The 19777-nt window shown below is 35.5% G+C and overlaps 1 protein-coding gene across 1 annotated transcript in view; it reads right to left on the bottom strand.

Moving 5' to 3' along the window:
* Positions 1–19777, bottom strand: part of SLC9C1 (solute carrier family 9 member C1) — a 138676-nt gene that overhangs the window by 108763 nt on the left and 10136 nt on the right. Inside the window, 7 exon segments of the mRNA XM_017887792.1 lie at positions 48–191; positions 2083–2182; positions 5762–5923; positions 10745–10873; positions 13519–13684; positions 14594–14722; positions 16533–16633. Of these exon segments, the coding sequence (XP_017743281.1) occupies positions 48–191; positions 2083–2182; positions 5762–5923; positions 10745–10873; positions 13519–13684; positions 14594–14722; positions 16533–16633 (931 nt within the window).

Raw genomic sequence — 19777 nt, 5'->3', positions numbered from 1 at the left:
ACTTACTCAATTATCTATAAATAGAAAAATTTTAATGATATTCTTACCTTAAAACAATCAGTGTGAAGTAGATATTTAATGAATAGTATATATCAACAAATTTTACATACAAATATGTATGTGCAGGAATTAGAAGTCCAGAGAAAGTAAACATCATGAGAAAAGCAACACGTGATAGAAAATTCCAGAATCTGCATTATTCAGAAAAAATTAAAAATATTTATAATTGATTAATTTGACATCTTGATTACAGGGTTTATCTATGTGAATCATTGTGCTAATAATTATCAAAAAATGAATAAAACATTTACAAACAACTTTTGACTTTTAGCTGAAAATGATGAAAAGTTATTAAATTATTTTACACAAAAGAAATGACCTGGATAAAGAGGAATTGAAAATATGGGATAGGTGAGGGTCAGTAAAAGATGACAGAATCAATGGATTTTAGTCTCAGTATGGTTGCAGAATTGTTAGAATTTAGGTACTAGAGGGCATACAGTGAAAAGGTGGGAGATGGTACACCTTCTCTGTTTAAGAGTTAACATGGACCTGTTACAGGTTGTTTTGAGATGTTAGTAGAATTTAACACTATTATCTTAGATTTCCACTATCTTCAAGAGTAGAAGTTGGTACGTGCCATATTTTAGACAGTAAGATTCTTGCAACTGTGTTTATGAAGTAGTTATTTGTACAACTGTGGGAGTGGGTGGTTAAAGAGTAGTGGTGGACATACTTATACAAGGAGAGAAGATACAGGAATTGGAAGATGAGGGAGTAAAGGATTAACTGTATGAATATTGACATCACTAAGAATGGTGATAGAGTAATATTGGAGAGTCACAGTGAGACAGGAACTAAAATCTTCACAAAATGGAGAATGTGAGTTAGAAGTCTATAGATAATCACAACCAAGAGGCAGATGGTATATTCTGATGGCACGGGCTTCTAAATTGGATTCTTTTAAGGAAGTGGGAGATAGAATGATTTAGAAATCAATATGAGGTACAGATAGATCACCTATTTCAATTGTAGGCTCAATAGTACTAGGAATGCAGGCAAGAAAGACATCACAACTTACAAGGAATGAAGAATAAAGATAAGTAATATATTTGAAGATCCAGCTTACAGCTGGAGCAAGAAGGAGAGGAAAACCTTCAGAATAATTCCCCATATATATAGCTAACACTTGTGTAGCATTTTAAATTCTTCCCTCAACTGTGTCCATTTAATTTTGCCTAAGTGTAAGTACAATTGACTTCCATTGTAATTGGCATGGAATTTTATTGAAGTGCTCCAGAATCCTATAAGACCCTACATCTTTTAAACTTCTTACATCAGAATTAATTCTGTCTTCTATAACGTTGTCCCAAAACTCTAAAAATCATGGTTTACTTTCAGGGTCTTTGTTAACACATATGTTGTCATTATGTGGTTCAGGTCAAGTTTCCACTCTACGTATCGAAGCATTACAGAAAGTGCTCTTCCTTTTGGCTGATAACTACTCACCCCTCAGCTGAGTGCCCTTGAGCAAGGCACAATTTGCACTTTTCCACCCTTAGTCTTGCTTACATTTAGTTTGGTCATACTTTCTTTTATAACACTGCTAATCCTCTTCAAATGCCCCAGCTTACTCTTCTGATTTGCTTTACACAGCACCTCATTGTCCTTAAAATACTGATCTTTAGATTATTTTTTTGCATTAAGTTCAACTTAAACTTAATTTTAAAATATTGCGTTAAAATATTAAAATATTACTTCTCGATTACTGCACTTTTGGAACCCTCTTACTAGTGGGTACAAGATTTTACATGGGAAATTATTGAGGAGATAATCAGAGACTTGAGGAATTAGTGGGGAAAGAGAACCAACTTGGACTCAAGGTAAGTTTACGAATTTGCTTTAAATTGGAGGATTCAAAGACACTGGCAAGAAAAAATAAAATCTAGGAAAGGTTTTTAGTTGGGTAGTTTTCAAGTCTTTGCAAATCTTACTTTGGCCATGTAGATGTAGATACTGTTACTATTATAATATTATACATTCCAGTGTATGAAATAAAGTGAAAATATGCTAGCCACTTACTCAAGAAGAAGTGCTTCAACTCCTGCTTTAAAACTTGTAGAATTTAAAAGAAGTCCCACAATGGCCAGAGTAAATATTCCTGACATTCCAATTAACTCACCTATTTTTAAAAAGAAATAAAGTATTAATTTAACATCAGCAGCAGCACAAATTTTATCCGAGTTAAAAGTATCAGATGTTGTGACAGTACTGTGACTTTTATAGAGAGGCAACTTCACTTGATTTCAGCTGAAAAATATTGCAAATTATTACCACCACCCCATGTCCTTTTTCTTCCTCCAACTTATATCCAATTGTATTGTAAAGCCTACTGCAGACATCTTTGCACGGCTTCACATACCCCATTGAGGCTAGAGCACACTTTAGAGGTCTGGTTGTTTCAGATGGGTTCTGGAGGGTTGAAATGAAAATCAGCTGATGATTTATTTGTGAATTTGCCCACAACTTATACCTCCTTCTTAGCAGACATAGTTCTAGTTAATAAGTAAAAACTGAAATATTTGTTTTTAATACTAAAGAATATTGTGGATATTCTACTTTTATCATATATTAAATTGCCATTCATACTTCAACTAGTTTTGTGCCCTTTGTGTTTCTTTGACTTACTTTGTGTTCCTGTGTTACAACAGTTGTATTTTAATTACTGTAGATCTATTAAATGTTTTAATACCTATCTGGTAGAGAAAGTTCACCACTTAAAAAAATTGTTTTGCCTATTCTCACACATTAATTTTTCTAGATGAATTTTGAAATTGTCATGAAATTTTGGATAGGCACAGTGACTCATACTTATAATTCCATCACTTTGGGAGGCTGATGTGGGATGATTGCTTGAACCCAGGGGTTTGAGACTGGCCTAGGCAACATAATGTGACCCTGTCTCTACAAAAAATTTTAAAAATTGGCTTGACTTGGTGGCACATGCCTGTAGTCCCAGCTACTTAGGAGGCTAAGGTGGGAGGATTTCTTAAACCCAGGAGGTTGAGGCTGCAGTGAGCCATGATCATGCCACTGTACTCCAGAGCCTGGGCAACAGAGCAAGACTCTTGTTTCTAAGAGAGAGAGAGGGCTGAGCGCAGTGGCTCACACCTGTAATCCCACCACTTTGGGAGGCCGAGGCAGGTGGATCATGAGGTCAGGAGATCTGGACCATCCTGGCTAACATGATGAAATCCCATCTCTACTAAAAATACAAAAATTAGCCAGGCTTGGTGGCAGGTGCTTGTAGTCCCAGCTACTTGGGAGGCTGAGGCAGGAGAATGGCGTGAACCCAGGAGGCAGAGCTTGCAGTGAGCAGAGATTGAGCCACTGCACTCCAGCCTGGGCGACAGAAGGAGACTCCACCAAAAAAAAAAAAAAAAAGAAAAGAAAAGAAAAGTAAAGTAAAAGAAAAAGAGAGAGAGAGAAGGAAATTTTAAAACTAAAACAATTTCTATCATTGTTTGATTTGGATTGTAATAAAGTTTAATTTAGTGAAATTAATGCCATTATTACATTATTGAGTTTTCCCTTCTAAAGATGGAAAATTACAAGTTTTCTATTTTTTATTTTAATCCTGGCTGAAAATGGTAGCAAAGGCAGAGTCACTGTTGAATCATGAAAGAAGAAGAAATCACGGACATAGGTTCTTTGAAATAATCAAGCCCTGGATTAGGTATTATAACTTGTTAGGTGATGGTGAAGTCAGGAAAATATTTATAATGACTATCTTGAAGGTACTAAATATAAACACAAAGCCAGGTCACCGGGAAAGTCTTTTTACATTAAATTTATATTTACTTTGTACCTTGTTTTAATGAAATTCTGTCCTGGCAGGTTTCTTCCTAAAATGTTTATTGAGACATCTTGACTCTAAAAGTTTTAAATTATTTCCTTGGGTATAACCTTTAATCTTGAAATTAGGGTTACTTATTAAAAATAATGTTAGATGAAATTATATTTGTTGGATTTTCTTTTAGGAATTTAAGTAGACACACGAACACTAGTACATGAGGAACCTACCTGAATTAACTGATCATTCTCTCACTGTCTGTTAATTCATTAGCTTGATTCTATAACCCTCAGTATATTATAATTGAATTTAATCCACTGATTAATTCATTAGAAAGCCTCAAGATCCTCTGGTCTGCCTTTTCCTCTTCAGAGGGAAAATGATAAATTCCCATTACTCTAAGTTTTTCTATGCTTCAATTTATTTAAATTTTATATTTCCTAATAACTTTTATAATTTTCTATGTTTAGATCCAAACTATTTGTTAAGTTTATTCATTGATATTTTATAACTCTTTACCAGCATATAAAGAATCCAATTTTCTTATTTTCTAGTTAGTTATTGCTGTCTGATAAAAATACCATCAACTGTTTGGATAACTTATATCAAGCTATTAAAGGGTCTTGCTGACTTTGTTTACCCATTAATTCTGTTGAATTTTCTATATGATATAAAATGTTGTGATTAATCTACCCATTTTTTCCTTTTAAAATATGTATAAATGTTTCTCCTTATCACATTAGCTAGAGCTTTCAGAATTATTTTTAATCATGGATGTGAGAATATACACCATTGTTTTATTCCTAAATGTAACAGAAACATAGTGCAGGTGAGGTAACTAGGTATTATCGTGCATGTCAATTCCGAATCATAAGAAGGGCTGTCTGAAGAGCTGAATTAAATGTTATTCTGAGGCTGTGTCAGGAAACAATGGTATGACTAATTATCAATAGCTACCATATTTTTGTGAGGAGGTGATTGTGGGACATGGATTAATTGATTAATAATATTGATAGATTTTCCAACATTTAGCTTTACTTGATATGTAACTTCTATTTTGATTGCCTTTCTGATCTAAGAGTTACCAAGACAAAATATCTAATTTACAGGTTGAAACTGCCCCCCTCCACCCTTTCATTAGAGAGATGGCTTCTCTCTTTGTTGCCCAGGCTGGAGTGCGATCATAGCTCACTGCAGCCTCAAATTCCTGGGCTCAAGTGATCCTCCCGCCTCAGCCTCCTGAGGAGCTGGGACTATAGACACGTGCCACCACATCTAGCTAGTTTTAAAAATTTTTGGAGACATGGGGTCCCATTATCTTACCCAAACTAGTTTCAAAATCCTAGGCTCAAGTGATCCTCCTACCTCAGCCTCCCAAGGTGCTAGGATTATAGGCATAAGCCACTATGCCTGGTAGGAACCCTCTTTTTGTAGTTCATATTTAATTTAATTGCATCATGGTTGAACAATGTTTGAAATTTTATTGAAATGTTCTTCGAGTTAATTTCTGCAAATTGTCTACATGTATATGTAAAGGATATGCATTCTGTTTTGGGAGGTAAAACTATATATCTTATAAACCAAACTTCTAAGATATTTAAATATTTTTATAGCCATAATTATTTTTTGTTCAATTAGTCATGAAATTCTCTGGGAAAGGCATAATTTCTGTATGATAATTTTGTCAAATTCTTCTTTCTTTTATAATAGTATTTGCTAATATTGGCACATTGTTTTCTGTTGTATAGATATTCATATTTTTAATCTCTTTTGATAGATTATTTTAGTAAAATATTCTTTCTAGATCAGTTGAATGTTTTACTAGCTTTTGCCTGGTATGCACTTTTCATATATTTTATTTTGAGGTTTTCTATGTTATTTTATTATAGGCATAGACCCCTCACTTACAAATATAAAAGATGAGATACAGAATTGAAAAGATGAGACTTATATGATTGACATCATCACAAAAAACAGTTGACATCCAAAATTGAATCAGTTTTGAACTTAGAATTCCAAACAAGAAACTTGCTATAATATCTGAAAAAGTTTCGCCCACGATGTGTTGAGCTACAAGAAAGGGGAGTAAATAAGAAGTAGTTAATAGAACTTGCCCTTAATTTTAATTGATATTCTGGGTTAATTTTCCTTTTTGTCATTATCTTTAAAATTAGCTAATTGCCGCAATGAACATGAGAGTGCAGATATCCCTGTGACATATTGATTTCAATTCCTTTGGATATATACCCAGAAGTAGGATTACTGGATCATATGGTAGAGTTCTACTTTTAGTTTTTTGAGGAACTTCCACATAGTTTTCCATAATAGCTGTACTAATTTACATTCCCACCAACAGTGTACAAGAGTTTCCTTTTCTCTGCAATCTTACTAACACTTCTCTTTTATCTTTTTGATAAAAGACATTCTAACAGATGTGAAGTAATATCTCATTATGGTTTTCATTTGCTTTTCCCTAATGATTAGTGAGGCTGAACATTTCTTAATGTACCTGTTGACTGCCGGGTGCTGTAGCTCATGACTACAATCCCAGCACTTATAATCCCTCGGGAGGCTCAGGTGGGCAGATCACTTGAGGCCAGGAGTTTGAGACCAACCTGGCCAACATGGCGAAATCCCATCTTCATTAAAAATACAAAACTCAGCTGGGTGTGGTGCCACATGCCTGTAATCCCAGCTACTTGGGAGGCTGAGGCATGAGAACAGCTTGGTGGAGGTTGTAGTGAGCCGAGATCACACCACTGCACTCCAACCTGGGCAACAGAGCAAGACTCTGTCTTGAAAAAAAAAAAAAAAAAAAAAAACACACCTGTTGACCATTTATATGTCTTTTTTTGATGTCTGTCTGTTCTTAGCCTATTTTTTTAATTGGGTTATTTATGTCCCAGATATGGGGTCAACCGAAGTGTCCATCAATGAATGAATAAAGAAAATATGGTATACATACACAATGAAATAGTATTCATCCTTAAAAAGAAGGAAGTCTTGTTATTTACAACAAGATGGATGAACCTAGAGGATATTATGCTAAGTGAAGTAAGATAGGCACAGAAAGAAAAATACCACATGATCTTACTTATATGTAGAAACTAAAAAATTTGAACTTTCAGAAATAGAGAGTAGAATAATTATTACCAGAGGCTGGGGATGTAGGGAGGAAGAGAATAGGGAACTGTTGATTATGAAGTGCAAAGTTTCCAAGAGAAAGCAGTACTAAGTTTTCAGATCTATTCCACAGCAAAGTGACTATAGTCAATAATAATATATTGGTATTTCAAAATAACTAAGAGAGTAAATTTCAAATCTCTCATCATAAAAAATTATAGTTAAATGAGGTGATATTAATTAGCTTGATTCAATCATTCTACATTGTATACATATATCAAAGCCTCACATTGTACCCCTCAAATGTACACATTATGATTTGTCCATTAAAACTAATATTAATAAAAATAGCTCATTGCCTTTGGAGTAGATGGACAATATTTTCTTGTTTCTGTGTTGAAAGAGTTTATTTTCAATGGCTAAAAGCCACACTTAAGTTTGGAAAATTTGGTCAGTTTAGTTTAAGAGCTCCTTTTGGTCTCCATTAAGGAATTTATTCAATGCCTTTAACGTGTCAAACATGTAATAGATTTTAGAGATATATGAAGGAACAAGTAGGAAGTCCCTAAACTCATGGGAGTGATAATCTAGATCTAATGTAATACATACAGGAAATACAGAAAGAGGAATGTCTCTAGGCCTCAGCTGGGTGAATCTCCTGCATTATGTTGGCCTGTCAAAGTGACTGATGGCTTCCTTCTTTTTGAGCATTTCATATGTTTTAGCTTTTCACCCTGATAAACAATGTTGCAATGTGTATTTCTGTACATACATTTTTCTCTCTTGGGCTTCTCTGAGTACTTTTTAGGTTCCAAAAGTAAAATTAATGCCCAAAATATATTTGCTTTTTGGTGTTATTACTTTTATGTTTTGCCTAATTACTTTCCACAGAGCAATGTCATGATGCCCTTCCCAGGAAAACAGGGAGCCGGAGGCCATCATAGGCTCATTTTCTGGAACTACACATGTCTCCAGGCCACATGAGCTCTAGGCACAGAGTTGGTCATGGCAATAATTTTGAGTCCAGCATCTCCTGTCACTGAAATATAGGATGGAGGCCAACTTTAGTGGCAGAAGCATACAGGAATCTGGAGTTAGAAGACCCCAGTTTGAAAGCTGCTTTTTCCTTTAAGAAAGGAAAATACATTTTAATAAGTAACATGTTTGCTGACTAGATTTGTTAAGCCAGGAAAAGTCTCAAAGCAAAGCCATTACTGCTTATACTGTTTTAAAATTTCTAGCACTTAAATTGGAAAGAGTAAGAACTCTGAGTGAAATAATCTTTCTTAATTTTTTCCTATTATAAAATATGTGCTAACTTCAAAGGTTAGTAACACTGTTTAAATAATTACAGAAGTTATAAAAACAATGGTTACTCTGAAAATTATTGATTCACAATTGTCAAATGAAATAGCAGTAAAGCTTATTAAGCATCTTTATTTCTTAAGGAAAATTTGTATTTCAAAGGTGTTCACGTTCAGAGAAAGTCCTAATGTCTAAGAAAGTAAGTTCATTGTTCTCTTTCTCCTACAGCAGAGTTTTATTGTTGAAGTTATTACTCTTATTATTTTAAAGTGATTACTTACAGTTTTTCTTCTTCTGAAATATAAAAAAATAAAGTTCCATTCCATTGATTATTGTCAAAATTACAAGGCAAGCTCTATGGAGGCAATGGGACTTTGCCTATTGTGTTTATGGTTAAATCCTCAGGTCCTAGAATAGAAATTCTCACATAATACATATTAATAAATCATTGTTGAATCAGTGAATGAATGAACTTCCAGATCAGAACCTTTATTCTTCCTTTTCTTTTCCCTTCTCCCAAAGAGTACCAAAAAAGTTCCCCTGATTAGCCTGTAGATGTTATTTCTGATATGTTTCCCTGAAATTCCGTGGTCAGTATATAATATCGTAAATAAAGCCTGATAGAACACTAAACCAGGTTTAGTAGGTGAACATGGATCCTCCTCAATGGCATGCAAGATTGTACTTCTTTAAGGTTTTTTAGTTCCCCCAAGGGTGGCCCTTGAGTTTTAAAAATGCTTCTGAATATAAAAATTTCTTTGTTGCTCAACTTAGTCAACTTCAGGAAGGTCATAGCTATAGGAGGTTTTAGGGTGAGCACTCTCTGAGTGCCATATTACATCACCTCCTTTTGCACCCTGGATTTTAGTAGAGGTTGTGTTTATGGTTGTTTGGCTTTCACACACATCACAGATGGTGAATTAGAAGTACCGAAAGACAATGTACCTTTCTGAGCTAATCTGAGGTTCCAGGTTCACCACAGATGCTCCAAGTTTCCGTGGGCTAGGCAAACTGACACCATACACAGAGCTTCACCCATCTGTTGCCCACAAGCCTCAAAGGCTGAAAGCAAATACCTCCTATGCCCAATTAGGGTAACTGTCCACCACCTGGATCAGCTCCTTTGAGGAAGGGGTGAGAGGAGTGGTGGTCCTCAGGATGATTCTTCTTGGGAAAGAATATTCTTCACTTCTGAGTTTTAGGATAAGGCAAGAATAGGAAAGAATAGAGGTACACAGGGTCCCTAGCTGCACAACAATGAAGCACTCTCTAGGGGCAGGGAAAACAATTGCAGCTAAAAATCTCCTCTTCTTGAGTAGTAGGAGAGGTAATTTAAGATATTCTTCATTGCTGAGGGGAGGCGGGGAGTAGAAGAATCCCACTACAGCAGAGTGAATTGTTTGATACCATACAGATCAACGGATTAGAATATGTTGTGGAGGCACCTCTTAAGCACACCTTTTCAACAGGAATGGGGGTAGTGGCGGAATGAGACAATGCTGCATAAGATCTTAGAACAAAGAAGACACCCAGTGCGTAGAATAGTACGTCGTCGGTTTATCAAGGAGACTATAATCATTGCTTTTCCAAAACCAGTGCAAGTGCACCACAATAAAAAGCTAAATAAATTCTTAGTAATATTATGAAAATGCTTTGATTTCATAGACACCCTGAAAAGATCCTATGAACCCCTCTCCTCCACTAGCCAGGGATTCAGAGACTAAACGTTGAAAATGACTTTTCTAGGAGGAAGATACAGGGCTTTGACCAGAGAAGAGCACATAAGATGCTTCTAGGGATGCTGGTAACATGAAATTTCTTCTCCTGATTAATAGTTATATAGCTGTATACTTTATAATCACTATTATATTATACATATGTCATTAATTTTATACACACACATACACATGATAAAGGGGAGAAAAGTACTTATGGTTTAGGGCTATCTGAAAGCGGTAAATGAAACAGCTCATGGGCACTTTGCAATCCCTCTGCTTACAAGCACCATTCTCTGACCCTGTAGATGGCTAATAACGCATACTTCCTCCCTTATTTGACAGCTTTTTATGTTGCCTGCATGAGATATAGTCCCAGGGCAAACGGAAGAGAAGCTGCCTCCTCTCACTACTAGTGGATGCACTATTTGGTTTATCTTCTAAGCTCATCTTCAGCACATAAAAAAGAACATCTCTCATTCTGGTTGTCTGGCATTCTGGTTCAGCCCAGGCCTCTCCCATAAGCATCTTCATGAAGAGTCTCAACCCACTCTCACAACAAATATGTAACTAACATTAAATAAGTAATGGGTAGTAGTGCTTTGTAAAGAGTAAGTCACTAAACCAATACTCACTATTACATTCTTACAAGTATAACTTATGGTAGGATATTACAAAATACACATCAGCTTTCAGAAAATACAGGATTCTGATGTTAAGAAAAAAATTTAAAAGAAAAGATCCTTACCTATGGTATGGTTCCTTTTATTTTGTTGTTCTTTTTCAAAATCCATAATACTAGTAAATGTAATTAATGATATAACAGAGGTCATCAGACTTTCTCCATTAATTAAACTGATGAGGCTTCTAGAAAGCCCTACATACGTTGAGGGGAAAGATGTTTTATAAAGTGAGAAAACATTAAATATTAAATGTTAAAGAATAAAATTTTCTTAGCAACTATAAGGATGGTCTTAGCTATGGATTTACTGCAAGTTAAGTTTAGACCATCATAATTGGCACTAAATTAATTAGGGTCCATTTTGTTCATGTAAGTGAGATAATTAAAATTCTCATTCCTTGCTTCAAAGTACAGAGGAAAACATGACATTTATTATTATTTTTAATTCAGTGAGTTGTTCTATATAAATACATGCATGATAAATCAGATACATTTAAGGCAAGACAGAAAATGATGATTGAAGAATAAAATAAAGTTACAAACCAAAGCTTTATAACATAACATAAGTATCAAGACAATTGTTCACATAATCTAGCTAAGCTTAGAAATGGTCTGACTTTCTCATTCATTCTTCCCAATGGTTTTAGAAATCAATCTCCGTGAATGGAGAGTTCTTGATATTATGCACTTCCATCCAAATTTTCCTCTATTTACGATGGCATTCTAAGTTTAAATGTCTATCAGTTGTCCTTTTCCTCTGCCCTTAAATGTGCATGTAGCGGTAAAGCTACAACTTTGAGCATCTATAGTGATTTTCTAAAACTCATGGGAGGAAATGTTATTATCCAGTAAAAGTCCTTTCTGTGAATCAGCCAGTGTGTAACCGCAATCACAACCTAACTACAATCAGTATGCCGAGAGAAGAAGCACCAAGGCTGTTCCTGTGCGGCTCGATTGCCTCGGCCATCCCATACTCCACCTCTGCCTGTATCTAAGCCCTTCGCTGTAAGACTTGACAGTGTTTCTCACCAAAAAGATCTAGTTTGTTTCATTATGAGACTCAACGAGAGCAGAAAATTTCTGCCTCCTCTCTGACTCCTGCCACCGCCATGGCAGCATCCCTCTGTAGGATTATAAGAGATACATGAAGGAAAGGTAGATCTTCCCAGTTGAGGCCATCCTGGATCACTTAGCCCCCCAGTGTCCACCAGCTGATTATAGATTCCTTAGTGAACCTAGCAAGATCAGCAGGACCCAGCCCATATCATTAGAACTGCTGGATTCACGAGAAATAATAAATAATTGTTGTTTTAAGCCACCACATTTGGAGTTGTTTATTACTCAGCAAAACCTAACTGATATTATTGTATAAATGGAGCTATGGCAAAATGTAAATATTCAGAAATACATAGTAGATATAAGGGCATAGGAGGAGCCAAAGGACCATGAAAAGCTCAAGCCAGCGTGAATGTATTTATGTATTCTGACAGTCTTGGGCAAATTTTTCATATATATATATGAAAAAATACATATATATGTGCACATATACACACATGCACACACACATATACATATATAAGTCTTTCTAAATCTTATAAATCTTGCTTTGTTAACTCAGGAACAATGCTGCCAAGAAGAAATTACTTTTAAAAATGTCTTCTGGAAAGATACAGGGGGGAGAGAAACAAAATTCTGAAAGTAATGGCAAGATGGACAAAATTTATGAAAATAACCCTGCAAGGTACTCTGAGTAAATTAAATTCAATTGTGGCAGGGTAGAAAATCAGTGGAATACTAGATTACAAGATAAGAAAGTTAGACAAGAGTGAAATCAGCTCTCAGGTATCATAAGAGTCTCTCAAATATAGAGGAGAAAAGGGTTGGCATTGACAGTCACAAGGAGGCAGGGATGTGGGCTGAGAGTGTGGGGAGGAAGACAAGAATTCAGGGTTGGGTGGTGGATGTTGGCATCTTCTTCTAAAGTGTCATCTCACTCTCTTAATGTCCTTTGTCTTGAAGGCTCAGTTCTCATTTATTCATATATTTACACTTGATGCCCTACTCTATTTCTACTTGCCTCAGATAGCTATTTCCCCTTTAACTGGTTGCAAAGTGAAATTAAAATTGAAAAGAGTATGTGTGTTGTGTGTGTGCAAATGCATGCATGTGTGTGCCATATTAATATTCTAGTTTAAAGCAGTTTTTCTAGTTCTCATTATTAAAAAGTGATGAAAGGGGACAATAAAATTATTGTTTTCTTGCATGAGGCTTTTTTTGTTTTGTTTTCTGGGCTAAATTGAGTTGGTATTTTACTTTTAAATATAGACTGATTTTTCTTAAAATAGTATATACTCAAAACACTGCATGATTGATGATTTTACCATTTTTTGACTTTTTAGGCTTTCAGTCTTAATGATGACAATGATGCCAAAGGCAAAATACTTTTTAAATGGAATTGTCCTAATGATTCTTTACAAAGGAAAAGAAATATTGGGCAACAGAAATGTCACGACAGTGTATATGCGATATTGTAATGTCCCAGAACTATTCTGTTGGCTCAAGGTAGAAGTATGTATAAAGTCAAGGGTTCTGAATGAATTCCCTCCCTTATTGCACAATTGGGTATAATACTTTTTTTTGACACTAAATAAGCCCGTCACTGGCATTTCTTCTGCCCTAAGCATGACCTCCAAAATCTCTGCTTAATCCCCAACCCCCAATCCCTCACTACCTGACTTCTCATAGTAGAAAGCTACCAAAAACAAAAGATCTTAAAACAAATGCAAGTTCATTATGAAATATGATATTATAAATATAGAAAAAGAGAGCAATATACCCACCAAGGTCTCTGACAGCAGCTGCAGTTAGCATGGGATCCGAACTCACAAGGATAGCTGAAAATAATAACCATGGGGTGTGCTTCAAATATAATTTATTTACAGATGCCAGATACCAAAGAACTAAGATATAATTAACCAAAAAGCCGGGAATTGTAATTAAAAGTATCTGCAAAGAAATTTTACAATTAGAAAAATCAGACTGCTTTTGTAGTCCATTTTAAGAAGAAGATAATCAGGATTACTGGAGATACAGAATCAACCAACACCAACAGTACCCACCAGCAGACACAGGAGTGGGGCCATCTAGCTCACTCTGCTTCAGCTGACTTCCACTTGACCAAAGATGCAGGAGATGGTTTGGCAGAGCTCAGCTGAGACAACCCAAACCCCTTTTATGTCTGTTCTTTTTGATTTCATCTTTTAGTCATTTTTCTGAACTCCATGTGTCTGCATTTGGTTTAAAAGTATCAATTATTCTAATAAATTATTTGCTTCTAATGCAGTTTAGGTAATGGCCTGTATTTATAAAACTGTTTTGATTACTTTGAAAGAAATGTACACCTTACTTATGATTTGGAGTGTTTTTTCTTGAGGTCTTTCCCTGATACAGTTCAAATCTCGCATGTTAAAAAACTTCTTATGGTTTTTGAGTTAGAGTTTAGCTGCTTCTGTGTTTTCTTCTCTGCTTTTATTCTCTTAGATATGAATGTAGGAAGTTTTAGAACATAGGTATTTAAAACATGACTTTTTTAAACAATTTCCTTTTACTGGAGCTAATACACTTTCTCATAGCACTCTTGTAGTATTTCAGAGTTAATATTATATCTGGCATGAAGTAGTGCGAGTCTGAGTCTCAGAATTACTGTTTTCTTTCATAATTTTTCCCCTGGGTCTTTGATATGCCAGACTATTGCCAAGATATGATTTATTCACTAAATTATGAAGCTGAATTTATTACTCCCATGCCCTTTTATTTCTTCTTTGTTCCCTATTTTGGAAAAAAATATTCTAAAAATTTGAACATAGATAATATGTGGTTCATGAATGAATGACATTACCAAAAAAGAAAGCTTACCTGCCAAAATAACTTTTGAAGCATGTATGTATTCATGTCAAATGCAGTAGTAAAGAAAATTACTGGTGCAAATATACGAAAAAGTAAGTCTGGACTCATCCATTGTATGGCGTTTGCGTATCTTTGGACCTAACATTATACAAATATATCATCTTCTCATTTATTCATCACTATTAGAATAGAAAACATGCTAGGCACTCCTAAATCTAACAGTAGAGAAAGACAATTTTTAAAAGACATATCACACAACGGCGTAAGTGATCGTATCAAATTCTAGAAACTACAAATAATCGGCCATGGCTTATATAGAAGATGTGTGTGGAAGAATAGAAGGGATAGAGACTGGAAAGTTAATGCAATTCATGCAATAACTAATTAACAATGTTTAACATGAGATATTTAGTTGAAATGTGTAAATTCTATTATAAGTATCCATTCAACATTCACTTATTAGGGAAACACTGAGTACCTACTGTGTTAGGTAATATCCTTGCATTTGGGAGATAATTCTCCATGCATCTCTTGTGTTGTCCATGGCTTATGAATACAGGCATTGATTGTTTTTCTTCCATACTATCTTTTCATGGATGTTGGTATGGCTTAGAAGGCAGAGCAAGTGTCTTCCTCCAGAGCAAATGACAGGTTTACTTTACTGTTCAGTGTAATAAAGATAATATCTCCCTCAGAGACATTTATTATATTTAAAGAACAGGTATAGGAAGTACATTGACATGGGTACTAAAAAATATGCAGCAGATTTTCAGGCAATCAAGACGAAGAAAGAGGTTTCAGGTAGGTGGATAATCAAGCACAAAATTCACAAAGGAGTAAGTGATTGTATCAAATTCTAAAAACTACAAATAACTGGCCATGGCTTATATAGAAGATGTGTGTGGAAGAATAGGCAAGGGAGCAAATGAGCTTACTACCCATTATAGGATTCGGGTTCTCTAAGCTTACATTTCTTCTCCTGTGGCCAGATATATAACCCAATGTAGGTGCAGATTTCACCTGGCCCTCTTTTCTTCTTTGGGATTATCGTTCAGGAAACAGGCACAAGAAAGTGTTAACTCTGGTTATTGCTATCGCTGTGGATAATAAAACCCTTTTTCTCTGGTCCAGGAGTCCCATGTCTTTTGCTGGGATCATGAAACTGGCAAGCTAGCTCATTAGCTGGCAAGTAGAGAAAAATCTTAGACACTTCAGGGGTCTTAACATTGGTTCCTTCCTTTAAAGGAGTTGCTGACAAATAATAAAGCTTATAGAAGTACTTCAAATTGCATCTGTGTCAAAATCATATGATTATAAAACCTGTTTATGACATGTAAAGTGGTAAACTGCTTCTGGTTCTTACATGAATACATGTTTTGTATAATATTTTTAACATCATTGACTAAATTTGTTTGGGAAAGTCAATCATTTCAGACAAGTTCTCACATCCATTCTGATTGACTAGGGCAGACTGGCAAATTATGGCCCTTTGGCCAAATCTGCACGCTTAAGAGACTAGTTTCTCTTTTAAAAGAAACCCTTTAAAACAGTCTTCATTGAGGAAATAGATTAGTTCAATATTACAATATTTTTGCTACTCAAGTCCTGCACCAGCAATACAAAGTCTCCCTGAGCTCCTATGTCATTAGCCATTTTTTTTTCCCCAGTTTTCTAAATCTGTTTAACATTCCTTGGCCACTAATACTTTCAGTAGCTGTATGTACTCAGTAGCTGTATGTACTCAGCTTTTCCAGATCTCAGCTGGATCTCAGCTTTTGCAGGCCTGGCTCCTTTTTCTACACACCTGATCTGATGCTATCCACATCACAATCATCTATCAACTGGCAGAACAGTGAGCAGATGAATAATTTCTGAACATTTTAAATGGCATCTCAGCATTTATATGATCTCAAATAAATAGCATAAAATACTCATTTACAATACACACCTGCAAAGATGTAAAGCTTAATACTTCAAAACTGCATCCAAGTAAAAATAACATCACAGGGAGAGGAACTGGAAAGTCTTTCAAGTGCAGGTTCAAAAATGCTGCAAAAAACATGTTGTTAGTGAAAGGCAGTGAGGTATCTCATTTATAGAACTTTAATGTGACAGGATTTCTTAAAATTGTGAACAATATCTTACAGTTTCACTACTTGTTTTCTTTTTTCATAAGTTTAAAATCGTCCCTTACACTTAGCAGCACACAGAATTAGTGTAACTGTTAATCTACCGGGTTACTGTTTTACCTCTCCTATGATGTATCTCATTCTCATCTCCTTAGAAACTTAACAAACATTATTAGCAATTGTTGTATCTTGGATTACTACTGAAATATTTATAGTAGTTTTGTACACATCATAAATCAGAGATTAATTTCTTTAGCAATCCTGCAATAAAAGGTTAATAAGTAAACTTTAACGTAATCTTCTGGTTCAGAACAATGAGAAACTAGCCCAGTTTTAAAAACTAGTTGTGGAATAGTGGGTTTTGCTGCAACTGGTTCATTTTCCTCCTGTTTTCACTCATTCTGGCACAATCAGCACCATCGTCCTTCTTGTAAGGCCAAGCCTGAAAATGCAAAGCAGAGAGGCAGGACCAAAATTGAGGAGAATCCAGGAACCTGCCAATGGGTCTCTGGGTGCAGTCTCTGAAACTGGAGGATATCCGGTGAAAGGGCTCTCCAATGTGGAGATAATGGGGAAGCTCTTGGCATGGTTGGCGGGTAGGTATGTGATACCGGAGCCGCGGGAGTCAAATAGGCTATGCCGACTTTTAATTCAAGGAACCCTTTTCTGAAACACTTTGCCACAGTGAAGGAAATAAGGAATTGTACTCTCAGAGATTTTGGGAAAAGATGCATGAGTCTTGGAAGATAATTACTCAAAATATGCAGGGAAGGAATACAAGTGAAGAGCATTTTTCTTACAGAACATCATTTGTCATATTTATTTGATCAAGACGTTGAAGATTTGTATCATAAGGTTACAGTTTTAAGCACTAAGAAGAATAAGACATCGGTTTGAAAAGAGGAATATGAATTCTGCTAAAATTGAAACAAGAACAAACATCAAATTTATGCTGACACTTGGGTGGAAGAATGGTGACTTAATTGATGCTTTATGAAAAGTTTATGGAGACAATGCTCCAGAGAGATCAGTTTACAAATGGATAATTAGTTTTAAGAAGGGATAAGGTAATGTTGAAGAAGAAGCCCACAGTGGCCGATCATCCACATCAGTTTGTGAGAAAAAAATTAATCTAGTTGATGGCCTAATTGAAGAAAACCAACAATTAACAGCAAAAATGATAGCCAACACCATAGACATCTCAGTTGGTTAACTTTACACAATTCTGACTGGAAAAGTTCAGCAAACTTTATACCTGAGAGGTACAAAAACCTTTGCACCCAGATCAGCTACAGAAAAGAGCAGAGCTTTCAATGGAAATTTTAAATAAACGGAATCATGACCTTGAAGCATTTCATTGAAAACTTGTAACAGGAGAGGAAACATGGCTTTACCAGTGAGATCCTGGAGACAAAGCGCAATTAAAGCAATGGTTACCAAGATGCAGAAGTAGTTCAGTCAAACTACAAGTGGACTGGTTGAGAGCAAAGGTCATGGCAACAGCTTTTGGATGCTCAAGGCATTTTGCTTGTTGACTTTCTGTAGTGCCAAAGAATGGTAACAACTGCTTATTATGAGAGTGTTTTGAGAAACTTAGCCAAAGCTTTAGCAGAAAAATGCCAGAGAAAGCTTCACCAGAGAGTTCTTCACCACAGCAAAGCTCCTGCTCATCCCTCTCATCAAACAAGGACAATTTTGTGAGCGTTTTGATGGAAATCACTAGGCATCCACCTTGTGGTCCCGATTTGGCACCTTTGGACTTTTGTTTCCTAATCTTAATAATTTTTTTAAAGGCAGTACATTTTCTTCAGTTAATAATGAAAAAAAAAAAAAAAAAAAGAGCTGCATCGATGTGGTTAAATTCCCAGAACTCTTTGTTCTTTACGATGGACTAAATAGCTGGTATCATCCCTTACAAAAGTGTCTTGAACTCAATCAAGCTAATGTTTAGAAATATAGCTTATACTATTATCTTTTCAAGCTAATGTTTAGAAATATAGTTTATACTTTTAATTCCATTTTCCACAAACTTTTGAAACTCCTTGAATATCCACCCCTTATAGAGGGGAAAAATTCTTGTGACCATTCATGTTAACTTAAATTAATGCTGACTTAATTTTCTGTTTTGTAAATATACATAAACATAAAAGTTGATACAAATTTTGTTTATAGCCCTTAACAAACAGATTTGTGAAGTAAATGCATTCAGAAACAAACTAAAACAACATTAATGGAATGGATGCTACTGTTTTACTGAGGCATAAACATGGTACTGGCTGCTAGGAAAAAAGTTAGTCATGTGCCTTGTGATGATTGTTTTGTCTACAACTTTACTCCTGGCAGACCTCAAGACTGTTGAAATGAGGGGAGGGGATCTGAATCCCCAAAGGAATGTCGACTGGCCATGGAGGCTCATGCCTGTGATCCTTGTACTTTGGGTGGCCAAAGCAGAAGGATTCCTTGAGGCCAGGAGTTTCAGATTAGTCTTGGCAACAAAATGAGACTCTGTCTCTACAAAAAAATAAAATAATTAACGACGCATGGTGGTGTGTACCTGTGGTCCTAGCTGCTTGGAAGGCTGAGATGGGAGGATCACTTGCATCCCAGGTGTTGAAGCTGCAGTGATCTGTGATTATTGCCACCACACTGGGCAACAGAGCAAAACCCTATCTCTAAAAAGAAACTAGAATGTCTTTGTGCTATGTAAATCCTAATTTGAAGAATTCTGCATTAAATTCTCTCCAAACATTTTTCTAACTCCTGTGAGCAGTTCAGTTTTTATTTGATTCAGGATTAGGCTTGGATAGTAGTTAACTAAATTGGATTAAAAGTTAACTGTTTTGTGAACTAATAAGGAGTTTTTTCTTTTCTTAGATACAGGCAGTCCTTGCTTTGCACAGTTCCAATATGCATGAATATCAGTTACCACAGTTAAGTTAAATAAAACCAGTCCAACAATGTGGTTAATATTTCCATGATCACAGTATTGGGAAAACCTGCATACATTTTGCTGCTAGCTCTTTATTCCATAAACCATTGTGCAAAAAAAAAAAAAAAAAAAAAA

Source organism: Rhinopithecus bieti, unplaced genomic scaffold (assembly GCF_001698545.2).
Source record: "Rhinopithecus bieti isolate Rb0 unplaced genomic scaffold, ASM169854v2 scaffold_17936, whole genome shotgun sequence".
In the NCBI taxonomy this organism is placed as follows: domain Eukaryota; kingdom Metazoa; phylum Chordata; class Mammalia; order Primates; family Cercopithecidae; genus Rhinopithecus; species Rhinopithecus bieti.
Note: the sequence above shows the minus strand (reverse complement) of the source record. Positions and strands in the feature narration are given on the sequence as shown.